Raw genomic sequence first — 22012 nt, forward strand, 5'->3', positions numbered from 1 at the left:
GTCTCTCCTCTGGAATGTTAGCTGGCAGTAATTCAGCAGAGTATCCCCTGAATAAAACTGTCATAGGCAGCATTAGGAACCTCCATTGCACTGCCTGTGCTTTAGATTCACAGCAGCCTGACACAGTCAATAAAGCTGCTTCCATTGTTCCCTTAAGCAACATGGGCCATTAGTGGTTGGAGACCTCCTCTGTCACACACCCTTTTGATAAACATCTTGCAGCTTGTCTCTGGTGTTATTGGTCAGAGGACATTGAATTCACTTCAGTGTCCATGAGGGTTAAGAAGAGCTTTCTCTTTGCACGTTACTGTCATTATTGTTACACTGAGGACCAACTTTTTATAACTTGCCTGTAGCCTTTTCCAGTTCCAGATATCAACAAAGCACTAATATGCAGTATGAGCCCATCTGTACATATTTCCACATGACATTGGCTTTCATACAAATATCAGAAACCAGATTGTTGGTGCAGACCTCCCTAACCAAAGGCCTCTCATTACAGCGGTTTTACCTTTCAATTCTGGCAAGAAAAATTCAGTCTCACTCAATTTTTGACAGGCAATCGCTAAAAATACTCAGTAACCAATATCGATCCTGTGGCAACAGCGTATGCGAGCCACACATTCAGTGCCTAAGGATTTAAATCAAAGAGTGACAGTAACTTTAACTGGATATCAGATGGACGAGAGGCGCTCCTGACACGCAGATGTCCGGCGTGTTGTGGGGCTGCATTTGGTCATCATGGTGATCTGGGTGCTGAAGTTGTTGCCGTTGCTGCCCATGGAGGGCTGCTGGTACTTAGTATCAGCACCCAGAAACCTCTGCAGCATCCACCTGCGCCACTTACGCTTAATCTCCGACTGCACCTGCAGGACAAGCAGAGAGGTAGACAAACAGAACGAGGAGCATCGTTAAGCAGGCATGAAACACAGGATTTAGCTAATTTATCTCAGAGAGCTTTTTTTTGTTAGAATTTACTCACCTCTCCATTTAGAAAGCAGTACAAGACAGCAACCACAAAACCCTGTTGAAGAGATGGGAAAAAACACACACACTCCGCCCTGTAAGAGCTGTTGTTGCACATAAATATAAGTATGATCGCACAGCTGGGGAAACACTCAAAATACTTGCGTATGAATAATGATGGTAAAATGACGACCAACTTCAGGCTCAGACAGCAAGTTTATCATCCAGATCCCCTGGGAAATGTTCCCAGGAGATATCACTTTGAACTACAACGGTTATAAATTGAGAAAAACTTTCCATTGCACAGCTTCCATCACTGCACTTTGCTCTCAGAGTTTACTTTCAATTTAATGCTCAGCAAACGAGCAAACTCGTTATTCAAGCGTACAAAGTTAAACATGTCAGCAAAACCAAGCATTCATTTGCTCCATCTGACAAACTATCTTCATAAAACTTTGCAATCAAATGAAAGGATGTCCACTTGCGGCAGCGGTTTCGTCTAAAACACAATATTTCAAGCATAAAATCCGCACATTCATCTATAAGTAGTGCTGCCTGCTTCTGTGCACCATTTGGAAAGTGTTGCAGACTTAATGCAGGGACGTTACCTGAAATGACCCGAGAATAAGATCGAACACCATCCTCACTTGTGGGTGAATGTCATCGGGGATGAAAGCAAAAATAATGTAGTTTATGCCAAAGAGAGGAATCAACAACAGAGTTGATTTAGCCAGTCTCCTAAAAACATGAGATGGGAGGAAAAAAAAGTAAAGAGAAAGCTCATGTTCAGCCGTGTTAAGGTCCACAAAGGCCAGAGTCGAGTATCTGTCTCTGTGCAAGAGCTTAGTCAAAATAAAAACCTAACAGCAGCAAAATTAATTAAATTAGCATCACCTGATAAGAAATGACTGCAACCTGCACTATGATCAAGATGCTGACATTTTGCACTGAATACCTACGAGTATTGATTGGACTCCTTTCTTCCAATGTCTGGGCAATTCATCTTCTGCCGTAAAATCCGGATGATACAAATGAAGAGGAAAAAGTTCACCTGCCACGAAAGTAGCAGACTGGTTAATTTTGCATTAAGCTGAGATTGGAATGTTACTCACAAAGAGCTGCACTGACTCACAAGTATGGTGATTAAAATGGGGGTTTTGATGATCCACCAAGGGCCGTCATCAATGGTCTCCCAGCATCTGACAGGAAAAAAGGAAATGCAAACAAGAAGTTCTCAATAAGAGATCATAAAAAAACATCACTGGACTGTAAATAGAGGCAGCAAAATTACTCCGAAGACCAGCTGTTAATCTTTGTAATGGATGAAAGAAGAGGAGCTTTGACTTTTCATGAAGACTTCTTAAAGAAATTACATGAAAGCTGACTAAGAGTTTGTTCATACCAAATATTGAAAATCATTACAATGATACAAACTCTGGTTTCTTCTTATATTTCCATGGATGTATGCACGCTTCAAAAAGTCGCTGCACTTATTTTCAGAGCAAAATCTAAAGTATGGCTCAAGGCTTTTGCACAGAACTGTAATTCTAATATCTGCATCAGTATTGGCTAAGACTTTCACAATCAGTGCATCCCAAATGATAACTTCACTTTAATCAACAAGAAAACATGATGAAGATGAACTCACCCAGGGTGATCTAAAAAAGCCTTCGTTATCGCCCACGCTGAGATAAAGATGGTCGGAGCCCCTGCAGACAAATTACAACACAAACAGAATTACCTCTAAGTTATTTCAACATTAAAATGATCTCTGTTTCTCAGAGAGAAATGATCAGCTCTGTGATTTATTTTATAGATTATTTTATATACTTATTTATTTATCTGTACCACATTTGGGCATGAGCACACTGTTAATCTTATGAATGCGTTTACAGCTGAAGCAATATTGCTTTTTAGCTATGCTTGTATATAGTATTTTATTTTATTCTATTCTGTACAGTTGTGTACTGTATTTATTCTTATTGTATTCTAATTTTTGCCTCATAACTTTTGCACTGTCCACTTCCTGCTGTGACAAAACAAATTTCCCACGTGTGGGACTAATAAAGGTTATCTTATCTTATCTTATCTTATCATTCTTAACACGACTCATGTGTGCTCTGTGCCAATACTGATTCATCCTGGGTATCTGTGGGAAAGGCTTGTTTCCATTTTCCTGCTTGCAGACACAACATTTCAAGCCTATTTCTAGATTTATTTCACTGTGAAGGGAAAATAAATATTGTTGAATATATACGTCAAAGGCAACTGAAGGATCAAAAGGTAAAATATTTTCAGATTTTAACTGAAAATAAGATGAAACTCCTCAAAGGTTCCACCTAGCAACTTTTTTATGAATATATGAATTTTGATGAAAGCAGGGACCAAATTGCTGTTGAAATTGAAATATAGCAGTTCAGGTCTACTTGTTTGATCTCTAAGTTCAGCAAAGAATTTAATTTATTTATATGTTACGTTTGCCATACATACATAAAGCTATTTGCCTTCCAAAAGCATTGCTGGACTCTTTGACTGAATTCTAACAATGAGGACGGGTGCCAGCCGCCTGCTGCTGCTAAACTAAGGAAAACTCATTCATGTGCAGATTGAAAGTTCAGTATTTCTCTGAAGCAGCTGCATGTATTAAACCTCTTTTACATAAAATAATATATACTCCAGTTCCCTCCCATAGTCCCATGATATGCATGTTAGGGTAACTGATGAGTCTAAGTTGGCTGCAAGTATGAAAGTGTGAATGATTTCTGTCTTGGCCCTGTGAAGGCCCAACTGCCAGTCCAGGAAGTATCCAGCCTCTTGCCTTATGCCAGCTGCAATAGGCTTCAGGACGGATCCAGTGGTTGTAGTAAAGACTAATGAAGGCATTCAGGTTGCCTGATGGCTGCACTGACACTACAGACAAATGGACACATCCGATCCCCTTGCAAATGAGATTCTGAGAGTGACCTGTAAGCCTACTCATCAATAACTGGCATGAGAGCTAACACTTACCCCACCCAATGAGGATGTACCACCAGAAGTACTTTCTCTCAGAGAAGAAGGACACAGCTAACAAAGCATGAAGATAGAGGCCCTCCACAAGCAGCCAGAAGTAACTGGCCATGACCCCGTAGTGGAACAAAACCATCACTGCCTTGCATCCCACCTAAAAAACATTAACATGTTATTGGCTTTACCAGAAATGTGCAAATGAATGTAGATACATATATAAATCTATTTCCATTTAAATGATTCAAAAGGTTACTTGAGGACGTTTTTAGCAAACTAATCCCAAGGGCACAAAAAATAGCAATTAAAGGTCAATACACATGTGCTATCTTGTAGTTGGGCTGATTATACTGACAGAGTATTTGACCATTTAGATCTGTAATCTGCAGTAAATGTAACTGAAATCCAAGTTTAAAGCTCCTTGCTGCAATATTAGGAGAAACCACACTGACCCACTGCAATGTCTGCACCATAACTTAAAACTCCAAATGGGAAAATGTTTTCAGGCAAATATTGTTATTGAGTTAAACAGAACTAGAAGAAGCCTAAAATTCCACTCTCACTATCAAGACGGCCTAAAGTTGTTAATCAGCTGAGCTAAGCAAACAACTTAAGGTTAGAGAGCAGGAGCAGGACAGACGGAACAACTGACGGAAAAAGTGTGGACTTTATACCAGTTTTTAAATTGTGTTGATAGGCCACGTAAAACCAGAGTTATGATAAAAATATGCAATGTTTGGTTTTTTCCTGAATACTGTCGTTGTTTATATTTACTGCAGGAAGAAACGGTAAAAACAGCATTTTATAAGGAAAACGCTTGAAAGCACTCTCCGCCTGTGAGCAAAAACAAAACCAAAAAAACCCCCACTCTTTCCTATTGGTGGAAAAATGTACCATGTCGACCAATCAAAAAATGATATGGCAACATGGCATTTTGTTGTTTAGGAAGGGGGGAGTTTTAGGAGTGACGGCGGTGTTTTGAGATGTGAGAGATTTGCGACGTTTAGCGCAAATCTTGTGTAGTTAGTGTGTAGTCAGTGTGTAGTGTAGTCAATAGTTTTGTTGTGTGTGTCAGAACAATGAGGCGACTGCTGAGTGTTACAGCAGTGATACATCTCCTGTTGTCAGGCCTGCAGGTATCAGGCTGTTGTTCTCCTTTATCTCATAGTGGACAGAAATTATTTTTGGAGTGGCACAAATAATTTGTGTGGCATCAAATTTGATGCAGAACAGCTGATTGTTCTGTAAATAGTTTGAAATGTTTATTTTTTTAAAAATTGCCTTGACTGCATTTTTAGGTAAACAGCTGCAAAACACTTTGTTTGCATAACTCAGTTACTTTTTTGAAGAAGTAACTATATAATTAATTGCCCAACATTTGTCATTATTTACTGTATTTTGCAGACAGAGAGTTACAGGACTCTCTCTCAGACCACAGACTCATTCTCATAATACTGGTCAGAGCTTTATTTTAAAAAAAGAAAAGAAAAAAAGAAAGTTTTGTTTTCAAGATTTTCTTTTGTTTTTTTTAATTTTCATTGTAAGTGGGCTAAAGCAGGTAATTAAAAGTAGTCTAACATAAATGTAAATGCTGTAATTTGATTATTTTAATAAACCATATAACTTGGATGGATTCGATGCTGGCGTGACCACAGTGCACACGTCTAATGTTGCTCACAGTGGTCCAAGGGACCGCTCAGGAGGTTTGTGTGTTCGCTCAGACACATGAAAAATTAGAGGGAACATTGGTTATACCTCACAACATAAAGCACTTTCAGCTAATGATTGTGAATTGCAGCTATTGCTAAAAGCATATAATTGAGCAGGTGGCAGAGTGGAGTACCCACACAAGAAAGATGACATCACAACAAGATTTGTAAGCCGATCCATAATGTGTTAGATTAGCTTTTGAGACGAATAAACAGGAAGCACACGTGGGTGCCTGGACCATTATTTCCAAAAGTCTCAGTTTTGTCCTGCTGCATGCACACTTGAACAAGGTTTCAAAACTAAAACCAGCATTGTTTGCAGAAGTGTCCTAAGATGCTTGTATTAGATATCAAGTTTAAAATAAATCCTTTTTACTGTGGAATTTGCCTTATTGTACAGCAGCAACATATGGTTCAATTCTGATGGCATTATTTACTTAACTTTTCGTTCATATCACGTTAAACACGGCTGCAGAGATGTATTTTTTACCTAAAACATTCACACTTTAAAGGTATATCCAGAGGAAATGCATTGACCTGTAAAAAGATGAGGACAACATAACAGACTAGACATTTTAAACTAGCCAGGCCAGTTTTAGTCCCCGTGGGCCAAGCTAAAAAAATTATAGGATTTGTTTTCTTGTTCAGAACAATGTGAATATTTAACATATTTAACAGACAAAGTACTGTCAGTGTAAAACATTACACAGAACCAGCCTCTCTAACGCTGTCAGGGAGCTTCTGTTCCACTAACATCAGGGTCATTCTCACTTATCTAAGATAAACAATCACACTTGATACACATTAAATGCATATGTTTGCAACTTAGTTTTATTTCAGTGTTATCAAACTATACTGTTGTTCTATTATTTTTCCATGTTCTTCATTGTTATCAAATGTAACATTGCTTGGTACTCTCTGTCCTGCTGGGTTGACGTTATTGGCCCACTCTTCTGTGCAACATTGCTTCAGTTCATTGAAGTTTGCAGGCATTCATTTATCCACAGCTCTCTTAAGGTCCCAGTAGTGCTGTCAGGGTCCTTATACACTGGTAGGATCACGAGAGGATGGGGATTAGTAATCTTTGGTTTCACCCTGGTTTATAACCATGTTTCGGTTTCTGTTTTGCATTTGTAGCTCTCTAGTTCTTCTGGGTTTGTGATTTCTAGTTCTTAGATTTAGTTCTGCCCTCGGGTTTATTCTCTTGTTCCCCAGTCAGTCATGTGTCTGAGTGTACGTGTCGTATTTTCTGTGTCCTATGTCAGTGTATCTAGTTTTGCCTTCCCTCGGATGGATGACTGAGAACCTTCACAGACATCTTCCCTCGTCTCATTATGTCTGATTTGCCCCAGCTGTGTTTTTTTCCTGCTCTCCATCCTCTCGTGATCCTCCTGTGTATTTTAGTCCTCAGTCTTCCCCTGCTTGTTGTCACGTCGTTAACCTTCACACACCTCCTCAGTGCTGTGCGTTTCCTCTGTGTTCCTAGTCTCCGTAGCTCCTGATTTCTAGTTTAGGTTTCTTGTTTTCCAGTTCCTTGAGTCCTGAGTTTGTTAGCTCTAGTTATTATGCTTCGCTTTTTGTTTTCTGTATTCGAGATTTTTCCCAGGAATAAAGCTGCGCGTTAAGTTTAACCCTCCGTCTGTGAGTCCTGCATTTGGGTCCTCCTTCCTGCCTGCCCCACAGCACTAACCATGACAAGTGCATTTCAGTCAGGTTGAGATCTGAACTGTAATTATTGAAACCTTTTCTTTTTCTGCTATTCTGTTGTAGATTTGTTGCTCTGCTTGGGATCATCATCCTGTTACATGGTCCAGTTTCAGCCAGGCTTCGGCTGTTGGCCTCACATCTGAGTCTAGAATACTTTGGCATACAGAGGAGTTCATGGTTGACTCACAGGTCCTGTGGCTGCAAAGCGAGCCGAAATCATAATGCTTCCTCCACCGTGCTTGACAGTTGGTTTTTAAAAGAAAGAGGCTTTGTCCTGACAATACTTGAACCCTGGTTCAGTCCTTTTCTAAATATACTGTCATGAACTTTAACATTTAACACACTAACTGAGGTCTATTGAGTTTAAAATGTAGCCCTTGGATTTTTTGCAGTTTCTGAGCATTGAACAGTCTACCTATCCATGTAATTCCTTCCTTAATTGGAAGCAGTAAGGGTGTAGTTAATTTTTCACACACTGCATCTTGCATTTTGGTTTAAATTGTATTTAATATGTCATGTTTCATATTTCTTCTTAGGTTGTATTTTAAGACCTTCTAAAGACCAGGTTTTTATAATGTCCTGAAATGACATAATTTAAACAGGACATATTTTCAATTTATCAGGTCTGTCTATAGTTAGTTATCCACATAAATGAAGTGGTGACACAACATTTGATTTGTTTCCAGGGTTAGATTAAAACTAGGAATGTGTGTTCTTGCAACTCTCTGTGTTATTTTGCACGAGGTTTTCCGCTTTCACCCCAACTGTATTTTTACAAGCTAAGCAGTGCGCCTTACACCAAGTAAACAAAAGTTTACTCCTTTTGTTTTTGCTTTTTCACTGAGGAGTTTAGAAATCTGTGAGATATTTAGCAGCTGTGTTTAGGTCAGGGCAGCCGGTGTACCCTGAAGGAGAAATGTCTAAACTCAGCCATTAAGCAACAGCACTTAGTGATATAGTAAAGCGGGTGATTTATAGCGAGTTGATCCAGTCCTCTCTGGTAATAAAGTGGCAAGAAAGCAGCACTAACATTGGTGACTTGATCAATCACATAAGAGGGAGCAATGCCACATCTAGGAGCTTATCTAAATACTTAACTTATCAGTTATGACGTTGTGGCATGTTGTGGTAATAAAGTCAATACAGCACTCTGAATGTGATTTATTGACAAAGCTGTCTGTAGTTCAGGCTTAATGTTCAAGTTCAGGCTTAATGTTTGGCAAACAGGAACTCTCACAACATCCTGGTGCACAGATGAAAAGGGAAACATCATTTTAAGAGCAGAAGTGCCTCGGCAAACACTGCTACACCCAGAACGCTGAGTAAACTTTGAGACAAAGCATTAAAGTCAGAGTGGGAAAGCGGCTGCTGAGCAACGATGCCGAACTTCAGTTAGGCAGAGAGGGAAATCAATTCGCGCAACCAGTTCAATAATAGAAAAATCATCCTGCAGAGCTTTCAGCAGCAAAGAGAAAGGACGGTGAACGGCGTACTCACAGATGCTTGGCAATCTGTCTCGCCGACTTCGTACAGAACCACGTCCTTGATGAAAACAGTCACAGCTTTCAGTATGAAAGACACAAACAGATGCATGTGGATGTAGTTTCTTGTGCACTGCAGCTTCCTGAAGAAGAATACAAATACACAGAAAATGAACAGGCAAAGTACTCCTAATGCATCCCGACTGGTTACAATGAATGAGCTCCTCATGTGTCTCGGAAATCATCAGAAAAAAAGCGTGTATCAAGAGAATATGCACTAGAAACTTCACTGACTTAGTTCAGATGAGCACAGAACAGATGTGCGTTTCAGCTCAGGACAGCAGCCATTCTAAGCACTTAGTGTACACGATTATCGCCTTGTAATTTCCTACCACCGTGCTCTGCTGTGCTGCTATCTAAATGTCACAATTCATTTAAACCCTGCAATTGTCATGAAAGGCTTTCTGCATGTCTCCCACTTTGGATGTAGCTTTTTCAGGGACATAATATTTATCAGGGATGCGGAGCAAGGAAACAAACAAGAACAAATCGGTGTGTAGGGGGAGAGAAGCAGGGGGTGCTGAGAAAATGTCACTAATGTAAATTCTCTCTTTTCCCTGCTTTCAAACAAATACCTTCCCCGTGACACGATGACCTGGGGTGAGTTGCGTAAACGCAGCAGGACAGTTGAGCTGCGATGAAGTATCGCTCAGCTGCATGAACGCCACATCTGCACCCCGACATAAACAGCAGGCGCTGCCAACATCCTGCGTCTCCGCTCCAGGATGCAAACCCGATCACATGTCAAAAAACCCAAAGAGTAAACACAGCGCTTGCTGTTTAGCCCGCGACACACAAACAGCCTGAAATGCAAGCACAGCCAGCTGATGTTTATTAGACGCTACACACACTTGCCACTTAAACCTGTTCTAATGATCTACGCCAACAATCACTCACATGCGTTTTTCTCCACGACCTTGTGACCTTAAGGTCAGGACAGAGCATACAGTGAATAACAGATGCTCATCTAAGTGATCTGACTTCACGGTTTGACTTGGTGACTGCTTGCACCCACCCACATTTGGACGACTTCTCCCACTTAATCCAGTTACATTGCTGTTTAAAAAGACTGTAAGACCTCAATAAAATGCAGGAAATGAGAGATCGACGGGGTTTTCTTGCTTTAATAGGTGTTTGATTGTCTTTATGTGGGAACATTAAGCAGTGTTACGATGGATCACCTTACCGGAAGAGACACAATATGACGATAGCAACTGTCAGAGAGATGAGCGACACGCTGTGACCGATGGTGTATCCCACTTTGATGGCGTGGAAGAATACCTCCTGTAACAATACGTTTCAGTACACAGGTCATCAGGTGTGGGACATTTCACTTAAAGTTCCAGTTGCCACACTTACTTCATGGCTATCCATGGTGGTGTTGGGATTATATCCACAGTCTGCTATGTAGGAGTCCATGCTGACTGAGGTCCAACCATCCGCAGTGCAGGTCTTTGACAGGTTACCTAATGAGCAAAGGGACAGAGGAACAACACTGGAAATTATTGATATTTCTTTACGCCGCTCTTCCTGCTATCCTTTAACAGTACAATAAAGTGCTTGTTGAGATGGGAGTTGTAAGAGCTGCAGGGCAGACATACCACTGCATTTAATTAAAACATGCTGAGACTCATGTCTCCCTGGAATACACCCAAATAATCAAAGGAAACAGAATGAATGACTGAAGAGGCTCAGCCGCCCAACTGGCTCAGAGATGCTGAGGCAATTCCCATGTGCACTTGCTTCCATCTGTTTCTTAATTATGTGAAGGCTGTACACACAAACACCAGGTGGCCATCAGTCAAGCAGGGATATTTTGGTCTGTTCTGCCCACAGAGGGCAGAGGTGAAAGGAGCATTTAGACTGACAATTAAAAAACTGCATGACCAAAATACAGTGTTGCAGATTTGCGGTAACAAAAGATAGAACTTTTTAAAATTAAGTGTAGAGTCAAACTTGCGAGAACAATGAAGTAAATGAAATTACAGCAAGATAAAGTAAAGCTTTTTGGGTTAAAGCTGAGTCCAGTAGTTGACCGGAGTAGCGTACAGCAGGCCAGAGATTTTCTGTATTGGAAGTGCTGAAGATTAGATATGTCTGTAGACATAGATATGTATGTCCTGCTCTACAGGAGAATGGAGCTTAGCTTCGTCACTGCGAGCCTCCAAACATCAAACCTATTTGAGCCTAAACAGAAACACATGAAAGGCAGTCCTGCTTGTGTATTAATCACCAGAGGATGTGGTATAAAACAGATGAAAGAGGCAAAAGTGTGGGCCATAGTCAGGGGTTAAAGTGGGCCTGCATTTTTATATGTTTGTTTTATTATTATTATTATTTTTGGCACAACACTGGAACAACTGCAGGTGTCGTTAAGTTATGTTTGTGGTACTTCAGCATCTAGCTAGCCCCACAGAAGTGATCTTTTTTAATTCTCAGGTAATTTCAAATCCAACGCTGCTATCAGCTCAACAAACATCAGCAAACACATAAACTGTTTGTGTGCAGTTTGTCTCACAGTGTGTTGCTAGCTAAAGGTCCAGTATTCCTGTGCTGTATTTTACAGGGAGAGAAAAGAAAGAGCTAACTTCACTCAGAGATGGAGACAGATAAGAAAGACAGAACAGGAAAGGAAGAAGAGGGGTTAAAGATAAGGACTGATCAGTGGTGTTTGATAAACTGGAAATTTAAAGCTTACATGTAAGTTCTCACATTTTTAAATCAGATATCTGGTCTGTACACATGACATTACGTTTTTTCATATTGTGAAACCTGCTGCAAAACAAACTGACGTAGACTCGCTGTGTTATTTAAAGGTTGCATGAAAATCCTCTGCAGAATAAACAGGTTAGTTTGTTGTGAGGGGTTTAAAGTAAAGAACAGTGTGTGACTGGTGCACAGTGGCTGTGGTTTCATGGTCAGAGTTAGGTTACATAAAGTGCAGCAGAGATGAATCTGAAGTTAAGCTGATGATGCTGAGATTCATTCAGCGAATTTCACCTTCATACCAATTTTATACCTTCTAGAAAAAAGACAGAATACACACTGTACTGTCAGTGTCGAGGATGGAAATCAGCCAAGACAACTCATAAAACATCTGCTGACATCCAGTTGAAGCAGCAGATCAGCTGATCACAGCCTGTACACTAAGAAAATCTACTGGAGCTCCCAATAGAAATTATTGTGATTTATGATTCTTTTCCCCACACTGAGGCAACTGATTTCAGGGTTCCCCACATGCTGAATCCTCTACAATGTAAGAAACACAAAATAGAGCTGTTTTTTCATTTTCTTTCTTTTTCTCTGCTCATGTTCTACTTACCTGATTCAAGCTTTATTAGAATTCAAATTTAGACTGGAATAAAGTTTATATTCACATCTACTAATATTATTTTATTTTTACAATGATAGAGCACAAGGTTCAGATAGTGTTGCACAAAAATAAGTGGTAGAAATGTTCTTCAAGGAGCTACTTTTCACTTTCTTACTGTGAGTACGTTTAAGAGGCTTTCTGGAGTATTTTTAACACTAGTATCTGTACTTCTACGTAAGTATAGAAAGTCTATACTTTTGCAAATCTGCTTAGCTGAGTGCAGGACCCTGCACAGATAAGTGGAGCTCTGTACAGTACAGGTCAGACCTCAGTGCTAGGCAGATTACAGCAGAAAGTTTCTATTTCCGAAGTTTTGTGGAAAAACAAAAGCAAAAACAATTGAAAAGGCCTCTTTTTGGGTCCTATTTACGTCCTCTACACTTGTTGCATATGTAATAGAAAGGCAGAATATGTGGCATATGATACAGAGAGGATTTAGATTTTTACAGTGTGACGAAAGCTAGAAATGGATCCATGAACTAATTAGACCTGAAAACTCATGTCCCTCCCTTCATGAGCGTCTAATCTTGAAGCATGGATTGACTGCTCTGTGCTTTTTGTTCAGTCTCTTATTATGTCATACTTCTTTCCTCATCTCCCTTCCTACCAGTAAAGAATGGAAGCTCCGTGATCTGGTGACAAATTAATCCACGTCCTGAATGCTGCTGTGGAAATCAACATGTAGGACATTCCACACATTGCGTAATCGTATCACTCCGCAGCCGCTATCAAATCAGCACCGAGTTGGGAAATGACCAACAAGCCAAAGTCTTAGAATGTATTTGGCACCAAAATTTGGTTCGCTCACAAATACCTGAGCAGCGTAATGCAGAGAAGATGGAGGCTTAGCTTCCTCAAACAACATGACAAGACACAAAGGCGAAGCTAAGCCCCTGCTGTTTCAGCCCATGCCACCACTGGATTTAGCCTGTTTGAGGGATTGCCAGAAGAATGCTTTCATCATTCCCCAAAACATGACTGCAAGGATTTTCAGTGTTCAAGTTCATCACCCCATAATCATTTTTATTTTCTTTTTACTTCTTGGCTTTTCCCTCCAGTATTGTACAGTCAAAGCCTTATCCTATCTAAGTATATCGAAATGTTTGATCCATAGTATTATTATAAATCAACTTCATGTCAAATTCACATTGCAGCATGTAGGTGAACCTGTTGACAGCTGGGCACTCTGTCATTCTCAGCCTGTAGAGAGGGTGAGCGCTATTAAAAGAGATGAATGGCTGCATGTTTGTGTTAGATCTGCTAGGTAAAGAGTTCATGAGAATGGCAACTCTGTCTCAACTAAATTTATGACCCCGAATCTCTATGGCGCCATGTTTCGCAATGCTTGTTTTTGTGTGTGAGGCTTATAAAATGAATAGCTCGGGATGTGTCAATACCTTCAGTCTTTTGCAACTATTCTCAGGAGTGAGGTTAAATTAGACTTCATGACATTCTGTGAAACACGCTTACAAAGAAGAATGTATGCATCGTGTGTCTGTAACCTGCCGAGGCCTTAAAGAGCTTTCGACAACTAAATAACAGGAAAAATACACAGTGGTTCAATGACGTAAACTTTTTTTTTCCTGCTTTCTTGCACAGAAAGTGATGCACGTTCATCATCACTTCAGTAGTCCTTCTTTCATGACCTGAATGTAGACCAGGTTTAACCATCAGACACCTGTGCTGATAAGGTGATTTGCTGCATAATTGATATGGTCCACATCAATGCAGCACAACACTGCACAGAGGGGGCTGTTGATCCTGTAAACCTCCTGACATGTCTGTGAAATATGCCTCCTCTGACTTCAACCCCACAGATCCAGTGATTCTTCATCTGCCCCGTCTTTTCCCTGGAGTGCTATCCGCTCTCATATCATACTATCTCCCATCTGGGCCACATAACAGCTTCCCACACAACCTTTCTTCCCCTTACTGAGTGTTCATGTAGCTGATATTTACTCGATGGTACAAAATGTTCTAATGTACCCTGCATATTCCGCAAGTACTGGCTAGATTACAGCTATAGGACCTCCTTTCCAGGTTCAGTATATGATACAAGCAGTGTTTTCATTAACAAGTACGAGTGCAGGTGCGCTACACCTGTGGCAGCTCGTTTATTTTGCTCTCCACCTTTTTTAAATGTCAGGTGTTATATATATATATTTACAGTATATGCAGCTGCTGACAGGGTAAGACTTTTGGCACACCCATCAAATATTAGCAAACATACCTCAACGTCTGTTCCAGACTGTTGGACAACATTTCAGGAAACCTGCAATTCAACCCGGAGATGGTAGCAAGACATCGCACGCCATTATCCGGTTATAGAACCGGATAATGGCTCTGGGGTTAAATGTGGGCGTAGCAAATATGCTGTACTGAAAAGTGTCCTGTACATTCCCAAAGACAAGCAGTGCACATAGAACAGAGCTGAGACTATGTACCATTATGAAAGTGGGTAATACATGGGTGGATTCATATGTGTTGTTCAGTCTGGATTTTCATTATTTGATCCTGTTGACCAAAACAATTCACTTTTATGATATTATTATTACATCTATACATCTATCTATACAAAATATCCAAAAGTGCTATTAGTCAAATTCATCTTTAATTAACGACTGAAGTGCACTCGGAGCAGGGGAGTCAGGATATTATGGGTAGTACTAACATGATATCAAATTTGAATTTTCAAATATTATCTTTACTGGTGTAGACTGACCATGCATAACATTATGAGCACTGACATCATCATTCATAAAGTGAATAACACTGGTCATCTATTCTTCGTGGCTCCTGTTAGTAGGTGGGATATATTAGGGAGCAAGAGAACATTTTGTCCTCAAATCGTAAGGATTTGAGTGAGTTTGACAAGGGCCAGATTATGATGGCTAGACGACTGAACGTCAGAACATCTCCAAAAGTGCAGCTCTTGTGAGGTGTTCCTGGTCTGCGGTGGTTAGTCTCTTTCACAAGTGGTCCAAGGAAGAAACAGTGGTGAACCTGCGACAGGGTCATGGATGACCAAGGGTTATTGATGCACGTGGGGACAACAGATGACCTACGGAAGCTCAGACTGCCCAAAAAGTTTATGTTGGTTATGATAGAAAGGTGTCAGAATACACAGACATCAGTCGTTGTGTATAGGCTGTAAACTGCCAACAATGGCCACGCGAGCACCACAACTGGACCATGGAGCAATGGAAGAAGGTGACCTTAACTGAATAACTTTCTTTTACATCACGTGGATGACTGATACGTGTGTGTCGCTTACCTGGAGAACACCTGGAACCAGGATGAATTATGGGAAGAAGGCAAGCCAGCAGATGCAGTATGATGGTTTGGGCAATGTTCTGCTGGGAAACTTTGGGTCCTGACATCCATGTGGATGTTACTTTGACACGTACTACCTATCAAACCATTCTTGGAGACCATGTGCACCCTTTCATGGAAACTGTATCCCCTGATAGCTGTGGCTGAAAGCAGAAATGGTTCAGGAATGGTTTGATGAGCACAACATGTTTGAGGTGTTGACTTGGCCAGATCTCAATCCAAACTAGCATCTTTGGGAGGCGCAGGACAAACAAGTCTGATCCATGGAGGCTCCAGCTCACAACTTACAGGACTTAAAGGATCTGTTGCTAACGTCGATGGTTCAGGGTTGTTTTGGCAGCATAAGGGGGACCAACACAATACTAGACCGGTGGTCATAATGTTATGTCTGATCGGTGTATAGCGTCTCCTTTAGTGCTACAACTCGGCCACTATGTTCAAAATATAGAAGGGAGAGGTTTATTCATATGTTTTCACTGTCTTATCAGCAGCAGGAGCTGAGCTAACGGACCAACCACAACTTTACAAACACGAATAAATCAAGAAAATATTATTTTTGAAAACAAACAGCTCAAACATGCAGCTTTGTTGTCACCGCCAATAAATATTACACAAAGCGTGGTAAATTTAGCCACTGCAAACTTCTTCTTTTTTTATGATTAGCATAGCTTTATAAAGAGCCACACCTGGGATTTTACAGCTATGGCTGTTTGTACCTGATACATTTCTCAAGGCTCCAATTTTAAATTAAAGCCCCTTTGCCAGTCAACTACAAATAAACATCTCCATCAACTCTTACTTCGTGATTAACTGAGGAGACGCTACGTGGCGATTATTGACAAATGGAGATGTTGAGGAAACTCGAAGGGGTACATTCCCAGGAACTACTGTACAGACATGGTGCAATTCAGCCAGAAAATTCCCAGGATAGTGTTTTCCTTTACAGATAATTAGCACAACTTCCCTGTTAGGCTTTCACCAAATAAAGAACAAATAACCAGTGTGGCTCTTTAATGAGTGTATGGCGTCTACATGGGAAGTTGTTATCTTGTTTCCTGCTACTGTTTTGAATTTTATTGTATTATTTATGATATTCAAGATGTGGTGGTAGAAAAGATAAGAGATTGTAGGGCCAAAATAGCATCATGAGTATGAGCCACTAGGACACTCCATAATTTCTATTTCTGGTCTCAGATATGGAGCGTGATGATACTGGCACAGGCTCAATAGCAGGGATATTTGGAACAATAAAAACAAAATGGAAGTTAAGGAGGGATCGAGATGAGCAGCACGCCAGCATCTCTCTGATTCATTTTAATATCCCATGCTTAACTCATGTTTCCATGAATACACATTTAATTTCAGGTTAATCTCAGACTCATGGATACAGACATAAAAAAGAAAAATGGCATTACAAGGCTTAGTAATCATGTGATGTACTATTTATAGGCTTTTTAAGACTGAAATTGTTTTTATTATCTTGAATGTGGCATGTTTGCCAAACTACATTAAAATTCTCAGATAGATTTGTTATTTTTTAGAGACTTTAAAGCATCTTAGCAACTAGGTGACTATTCACAGGCCACTTTATTAGATACACCTTGCTAGTACCAGGCCGGACCCCCTTTTCCCTTCAGAACTGCTTTAATTGTCAGTGGCACAAGCTGAACAAGATGCTGGGAACATTCCTCAGTGATTTTGGTCCATATTGACACCATAGCTGCTCGTGCATGACATGAATCTTCTGTTCACCTACATTACCTACTATTGATTGACATGTAGTAATGGTGGAGGGCATTTTAATACAGTGAATTCACTGTCATGTTCAAGAAACCAGTTTGAAATGATCTGAGCTTTGTGACGAGCCAAGAAAATGTCCTCCATCCCACTGTACCATCGCCAGCCTGAACTGTTGACTTGCATGTTGTCTTCACCAAATTCTGACCCTGCCATCTGAATGCTGCAGCAAAAATCAAAGCTTTATCAGACCAGGCAACATTTTTCCAATCTTCTGTTGTCCAATTTTTTCAAGCCTGTGCAAAGTGTAGTCTCAGTTTCCTGTTCTTAGCTGACAGAAGTGGCACCGGGTCTTCTCCTGCTTTAGCCCATCTGCTTTCCAGAGCGGCAATTTGTGCTTTCTGAGATTCTCATATGCACACCTTGGTTACAACAATAGTGCCATGGTGGTGGGGTGGAAAGCACTGTTCTCTCACAGAAAGGAGGTCAAAAGTTCAAAGCCACTAGCCTCTTGGGGCCTTTCTGTGTGTACCTGCAAGGATACTTTCTGGCTTCCTCCCACAGCCCCAAAACATGGTAGTTTAGTTGGAGATTCTAAATTACAATCAAGAACATTAAGAGTAAACTGGATGAGATGAAGGCAAATTATTCTTTAGCCTGAGGCTACTCTGACAACAGCCAGAAATACAAAACATAAAGGCTTTGAAATTCAAAATTGGTCAACAGGTTTGTGGCCCTGTAACATCAACCACTGCAATAAAGATCATTGACATATTACTACGTTATACACAAAGTTAGCGAATGATAGCAAACCATTGCATTCTGCAGATACTGAGTTCTGTTTCCGTCTGCATGACGAAAGTAAAACCAATATTTTCTGTCCTCTGAGCTTGATTTTGGTCTCCTGCAATTCTGGGGGAAATTTCCTCGGACTGTTTCTACGTTCTGCTACTGGGGACTGAATGGATGATAAATCTGTGCATTCATTTGCTACAGGTAACGTTTTTACTTTTATGACTTGATATTAGATTTGTTGTTTATATCAAAAGATGACTTAGAGCAGCTTTAACTCTGCTTGTAAATATTTTTTAAGTCACAGATATATTTAAGAAATCACTGAGGTGCATGTTCAGTGTTGTCCGTCTGTCTGTCTGCAAGATTACTCATCCATGAAGCTTGATGGGGAGGTGAAGCAAGTATAAAGAAACTGCCCTTTAATTTAGTGCTGATGCTGATACCTTTGCAAAAATGGGCATTTTGAGACCTTCTATAATTTCTCTATGTATTTACCAATAGGTGTCAGTGACTTTCCACCACAAATGTATGGATTCTACCATGTGCTTTCACTTTTTCTAGTCAAATAACTAAATACTAACTTATTACTGTAACCTTCTAAGAGTAAAATTAACTAATGTGCTTTTTCTCTTCTAACTCTCTTTAAAACACACACCTATATGCAACGTATATTGCAAGCTTGATTCTTACGTTCGCGATCATCCTCGGAGTGAAAGAAGAGAAATTTGGGGCAAAGGATGGTTACCACCTCTCCCACATCAGCACTGGGCCAGCAGGTGATTTTGTCCCAGATCCTACTGCAACCTAGAGAGAGACAAAGAAGGAGAGGGACCAAAAACAAGCATGTTACCTAAACTCACATGCCCAAAGATAGAGAGAAACTTAATTTTGCTCACATTTTGCTCAGTGTTTCACACATGAATCCCCTCAAGTGGGAAACAGCAGCCTGTTTAAGGTGAAGGCGGAGCACTGGCGTTCCCATGGCAGCCAATACGTGTGAGTTTAGGTCAGCTGGCATTACAGCCATGCTGGGCCCATAACAGCAGATGACCTGAGTTAACATGCTGTCACGATGACTAATAAAAAAGCTCTGTGCCCTTCGTTACACGCTGTTATTTGAATTCAACAGATCTCCGTGTCTTTCCACAGTGTGTATCCTCCCGGGATGCACAATCGGCTCACGCCACTTTCACAGCGCACCTGCTCAACAGTTTGTCGCAATGAAAAATCTCCTTACCAGGGTACATTTGCACGATTACCCTGAGGATCTGACAACATTTAAACCTATTGCAAATTTAAATTAAAAACATAATGAGAGTTTAATTACTTTTGCATTGCTTGGAAACAAACAGAGTCCCATAATGCCTCCAACAGTGTTTCAGTCACTCACAGAGGCTCTATGAAACACAACTATCTTCATGTACACACTGTGTATAATGTGCTGCAAAAAAACAAAAGCATAAAAAAACTACAGATCAGGTGAGCTTCACTGTTGCACTGTAAAAGCATTTGTTAATAGCATTTCTTTTAAATGAAAAACGGGATCAGTTTTCTCTGTAACTGAATCTGCATATGTGACAAGGGGCTGACATTAGGTGGAAAACAGTGTTCAATCATGCAAGGTGTAAATCTAAAGCCAGACGGGAGGCTTGGACAGCTTTTGTTGTCTTTGGAGTTCACTGTGTCACTTCAATCAGAGCTCACTTGTATCATTAGTGAATTAAGATGAGACAGAATAAGTAGCTCGTGGTAAACACATACGAAGCATCTGACATACCTGTTGTTCTGTTTTCAATCTGAGCCTCGCATATGATCCTCTCCTTATCGATTTCATTCATCATGTCGCACATCTGTGTGGCCACTGCAAACACCTGTGAAGAGAGTATTTGCATGTATTTTACATACTTCTCTTTGGCCAGTGTTCGCCTTTTAAAAAGTGTTAGCAGCACTGACAGGGTGCAGGTGCATGCAAAAAAAACTTCGGCACCATTTGACAAATCGTTAATCTTTAAAGGAAATGTTGTTGCAAAGTTTTTTTTCATGAACTTCAAAAAGTGAATCTTTAACTTTGACGCGTGAGATGACCCGTTCCATTATATCCCTCATTCCTCATGATGTACTGGGAATTATGAAGTGATTCGGTGTGAAATATGAGGATTTACCATTGGGACGTATACAGACCATCTGCAGGAGCAGAAGATTTACTGCTCTTACTTGGATATATGAGTCTCCTCTCTATCGCATTAATCAGTCGGTATTCTGTGGCTATTGTTAGCCATGAAATGAGCCCATAGGACTCCAGTTTCTCTCCATACAGAAGATGACTTCCTCATTTAGATTATGATTTATCTTGCACCTGCAGGCTCTGCAGCATCACTTCACCCATGATGATGGCCAGACAACAGGTTGTCATTAACCAATCAGTGCAGCCTTAAGCAAGTTGGAAAGAGGGAAACTTTCACCAGCCTAATCATCGTTCTTATTATCAAACTCATGTGCTAAAGAGCCCAACAGTCTGTGAGTTTGCACAGATGATGATGTGCAGGTGTTCTATTGTAGGGGATTTTATCTAAATTCCAGTATGATTCATACATGCTTCTCTACATTAGACAGTTTGAAGAGAATCGTGGTGAGGACCAGAGAGGCTGCAGAGGCAGACAAATGGGGCCGTTACCATGGTGTCCTGAAGGGAAACCAAGTTCATTGTTTCGCCTGGTAATGCATCTTAACCTTGGTCATAAAAGGACAATGAATGTCCCTCAATAACGATCCCAGTCAAGGACCACCGTTTTGTTTGCTGCTGAAAAGAGAAACCTGGAGCGAAGAACTATCTGAACTTGAACTTCGTTCCAAAAATTTAGGTTTAAAAAGAAAAAAAAATAAACCCTTAAAAAAACACCCAAATTAGTCCCGTCATCCACACATGCTAAACGGAATTAAGTTGCACACGGGGGCACAGCGGTGCGCCCTGCATCCACACCTCTGGAGGACCGCATGCGTATCAGCCCTAAACCCGTTTGCTGGCTTATCGCAGTGACCTGCGTGGTCAAGCTTACGCTGTTAAATCAGGCAAGCAGCTGTGGCACTCTTGACAGCGAGCCCAAGATAAGGTCATGAGAAAAGTCAAGTTTTTAAGCGGAGTGTACTCACGGGTTCCAGCAACACGCAGGAGAACAGGAGGAAAATGCCATTTGAAAATCCCACCAACATATCCAGTGAAATATATAAACCATTAAAAAATAGTTTTAGGAAGAAAAAAAATTGGTGACAGTACAATGAGAATCCGTCCCAGGACTGCAAGAGTGCACCGGCTGGTTTTGTGCGGTCTTGCGCTCTGAGCGGCGTGAACTGCTCCGCTCCTGAAGTCTCCCTCCTCCTCCTCCTCCTCCTGCTCCCCCACCCCCTCCCACACAGGATTTACCTTGAACAGCCAACGAGTAACCAATGAAACATCACCTGTGAACGTCAGTACACGAGGGCGTTGACGCCTACAAAGAAAAAAGATTCAATTTACTGTATTTGTCGATTCAAATGAAGAAAACAATAAAAGTACTTTTAAACTGTGGCTGAACTCTCAATGCTACCGTAAAAACGGGATATGACAGAAAGAGCTTTATCCCACTTAAGAACTGTAGACTTTTGAGAGACTTGTACTTTAGTTGTATTTATATTTTTGTTTTGTCTTTTAGACTATGTCATACAGATTGGGGGCAGTCAGGGGCTGTCATTATTTAGCAGGAAGATTTTGTCAGAGGTGGGGATCCCATAGAAACTGCATCCATGGAGAAGTTAAAATACAGCAGCTTGCGTAGTACTGAATGTTTTCCTTCTGCTCTCATGATTTT

At 40.7% G+C, this 22012-nt stretch overlaps 1 protein-coding gene across 1 annotated transcript; it reads right to left on the reverse strand.

The window, feature by feature from the left end:
* Window positions 1–528: 528 nt before the first annotated feature.
* LOC113010520 (vasoactive intestinal polypeptide receptor-like) lies at window positions 529–21583 on the reverse strand. Its single transcript, XM_026149614.2, has 13 exons — window positions 21318–21583; window positions 19945–20038; window positions 18858–18971; window positions 10289–10395; window positions 10116–10213; window positions 8886–9012; window positions 3976–4129; window positions 2615–2675; window positions 2099–2165; window positions 1926–2017; window positions 1575–1704; window positions 983–1024; window positions 529–866 (listed from the first exon to the last, which is right to left on the reverse strand). The coding sequence occupies exons 1-13, from the start codon at window positions 21375–21377 to the stop codon at window positions 675–677; spliced, it is 1338 nt and encodes a 445-aa protein (XP_026005399.1). The 5' UTR covers window positions 21378–21583; the 3' UTR covers window positions 529–674.
* Window positions 21584–22012: the final 429 nt, after the last annotated feature.

Source organism: Astatotilapia calliptera, chromosome 18 (genome assembly GCF_964374335.1).
Source record: "Astatotilapia calliptera chromosome 18, fAstCal68.1, whole genome shotgun sequence".
Classification (NCBI taxonomy): Eukaryota; Metazoa; Chordata; class Actinopteri; order Cichliformes; family Cichlidae; genus Astatotilapia; species Astatotilapia calliptera.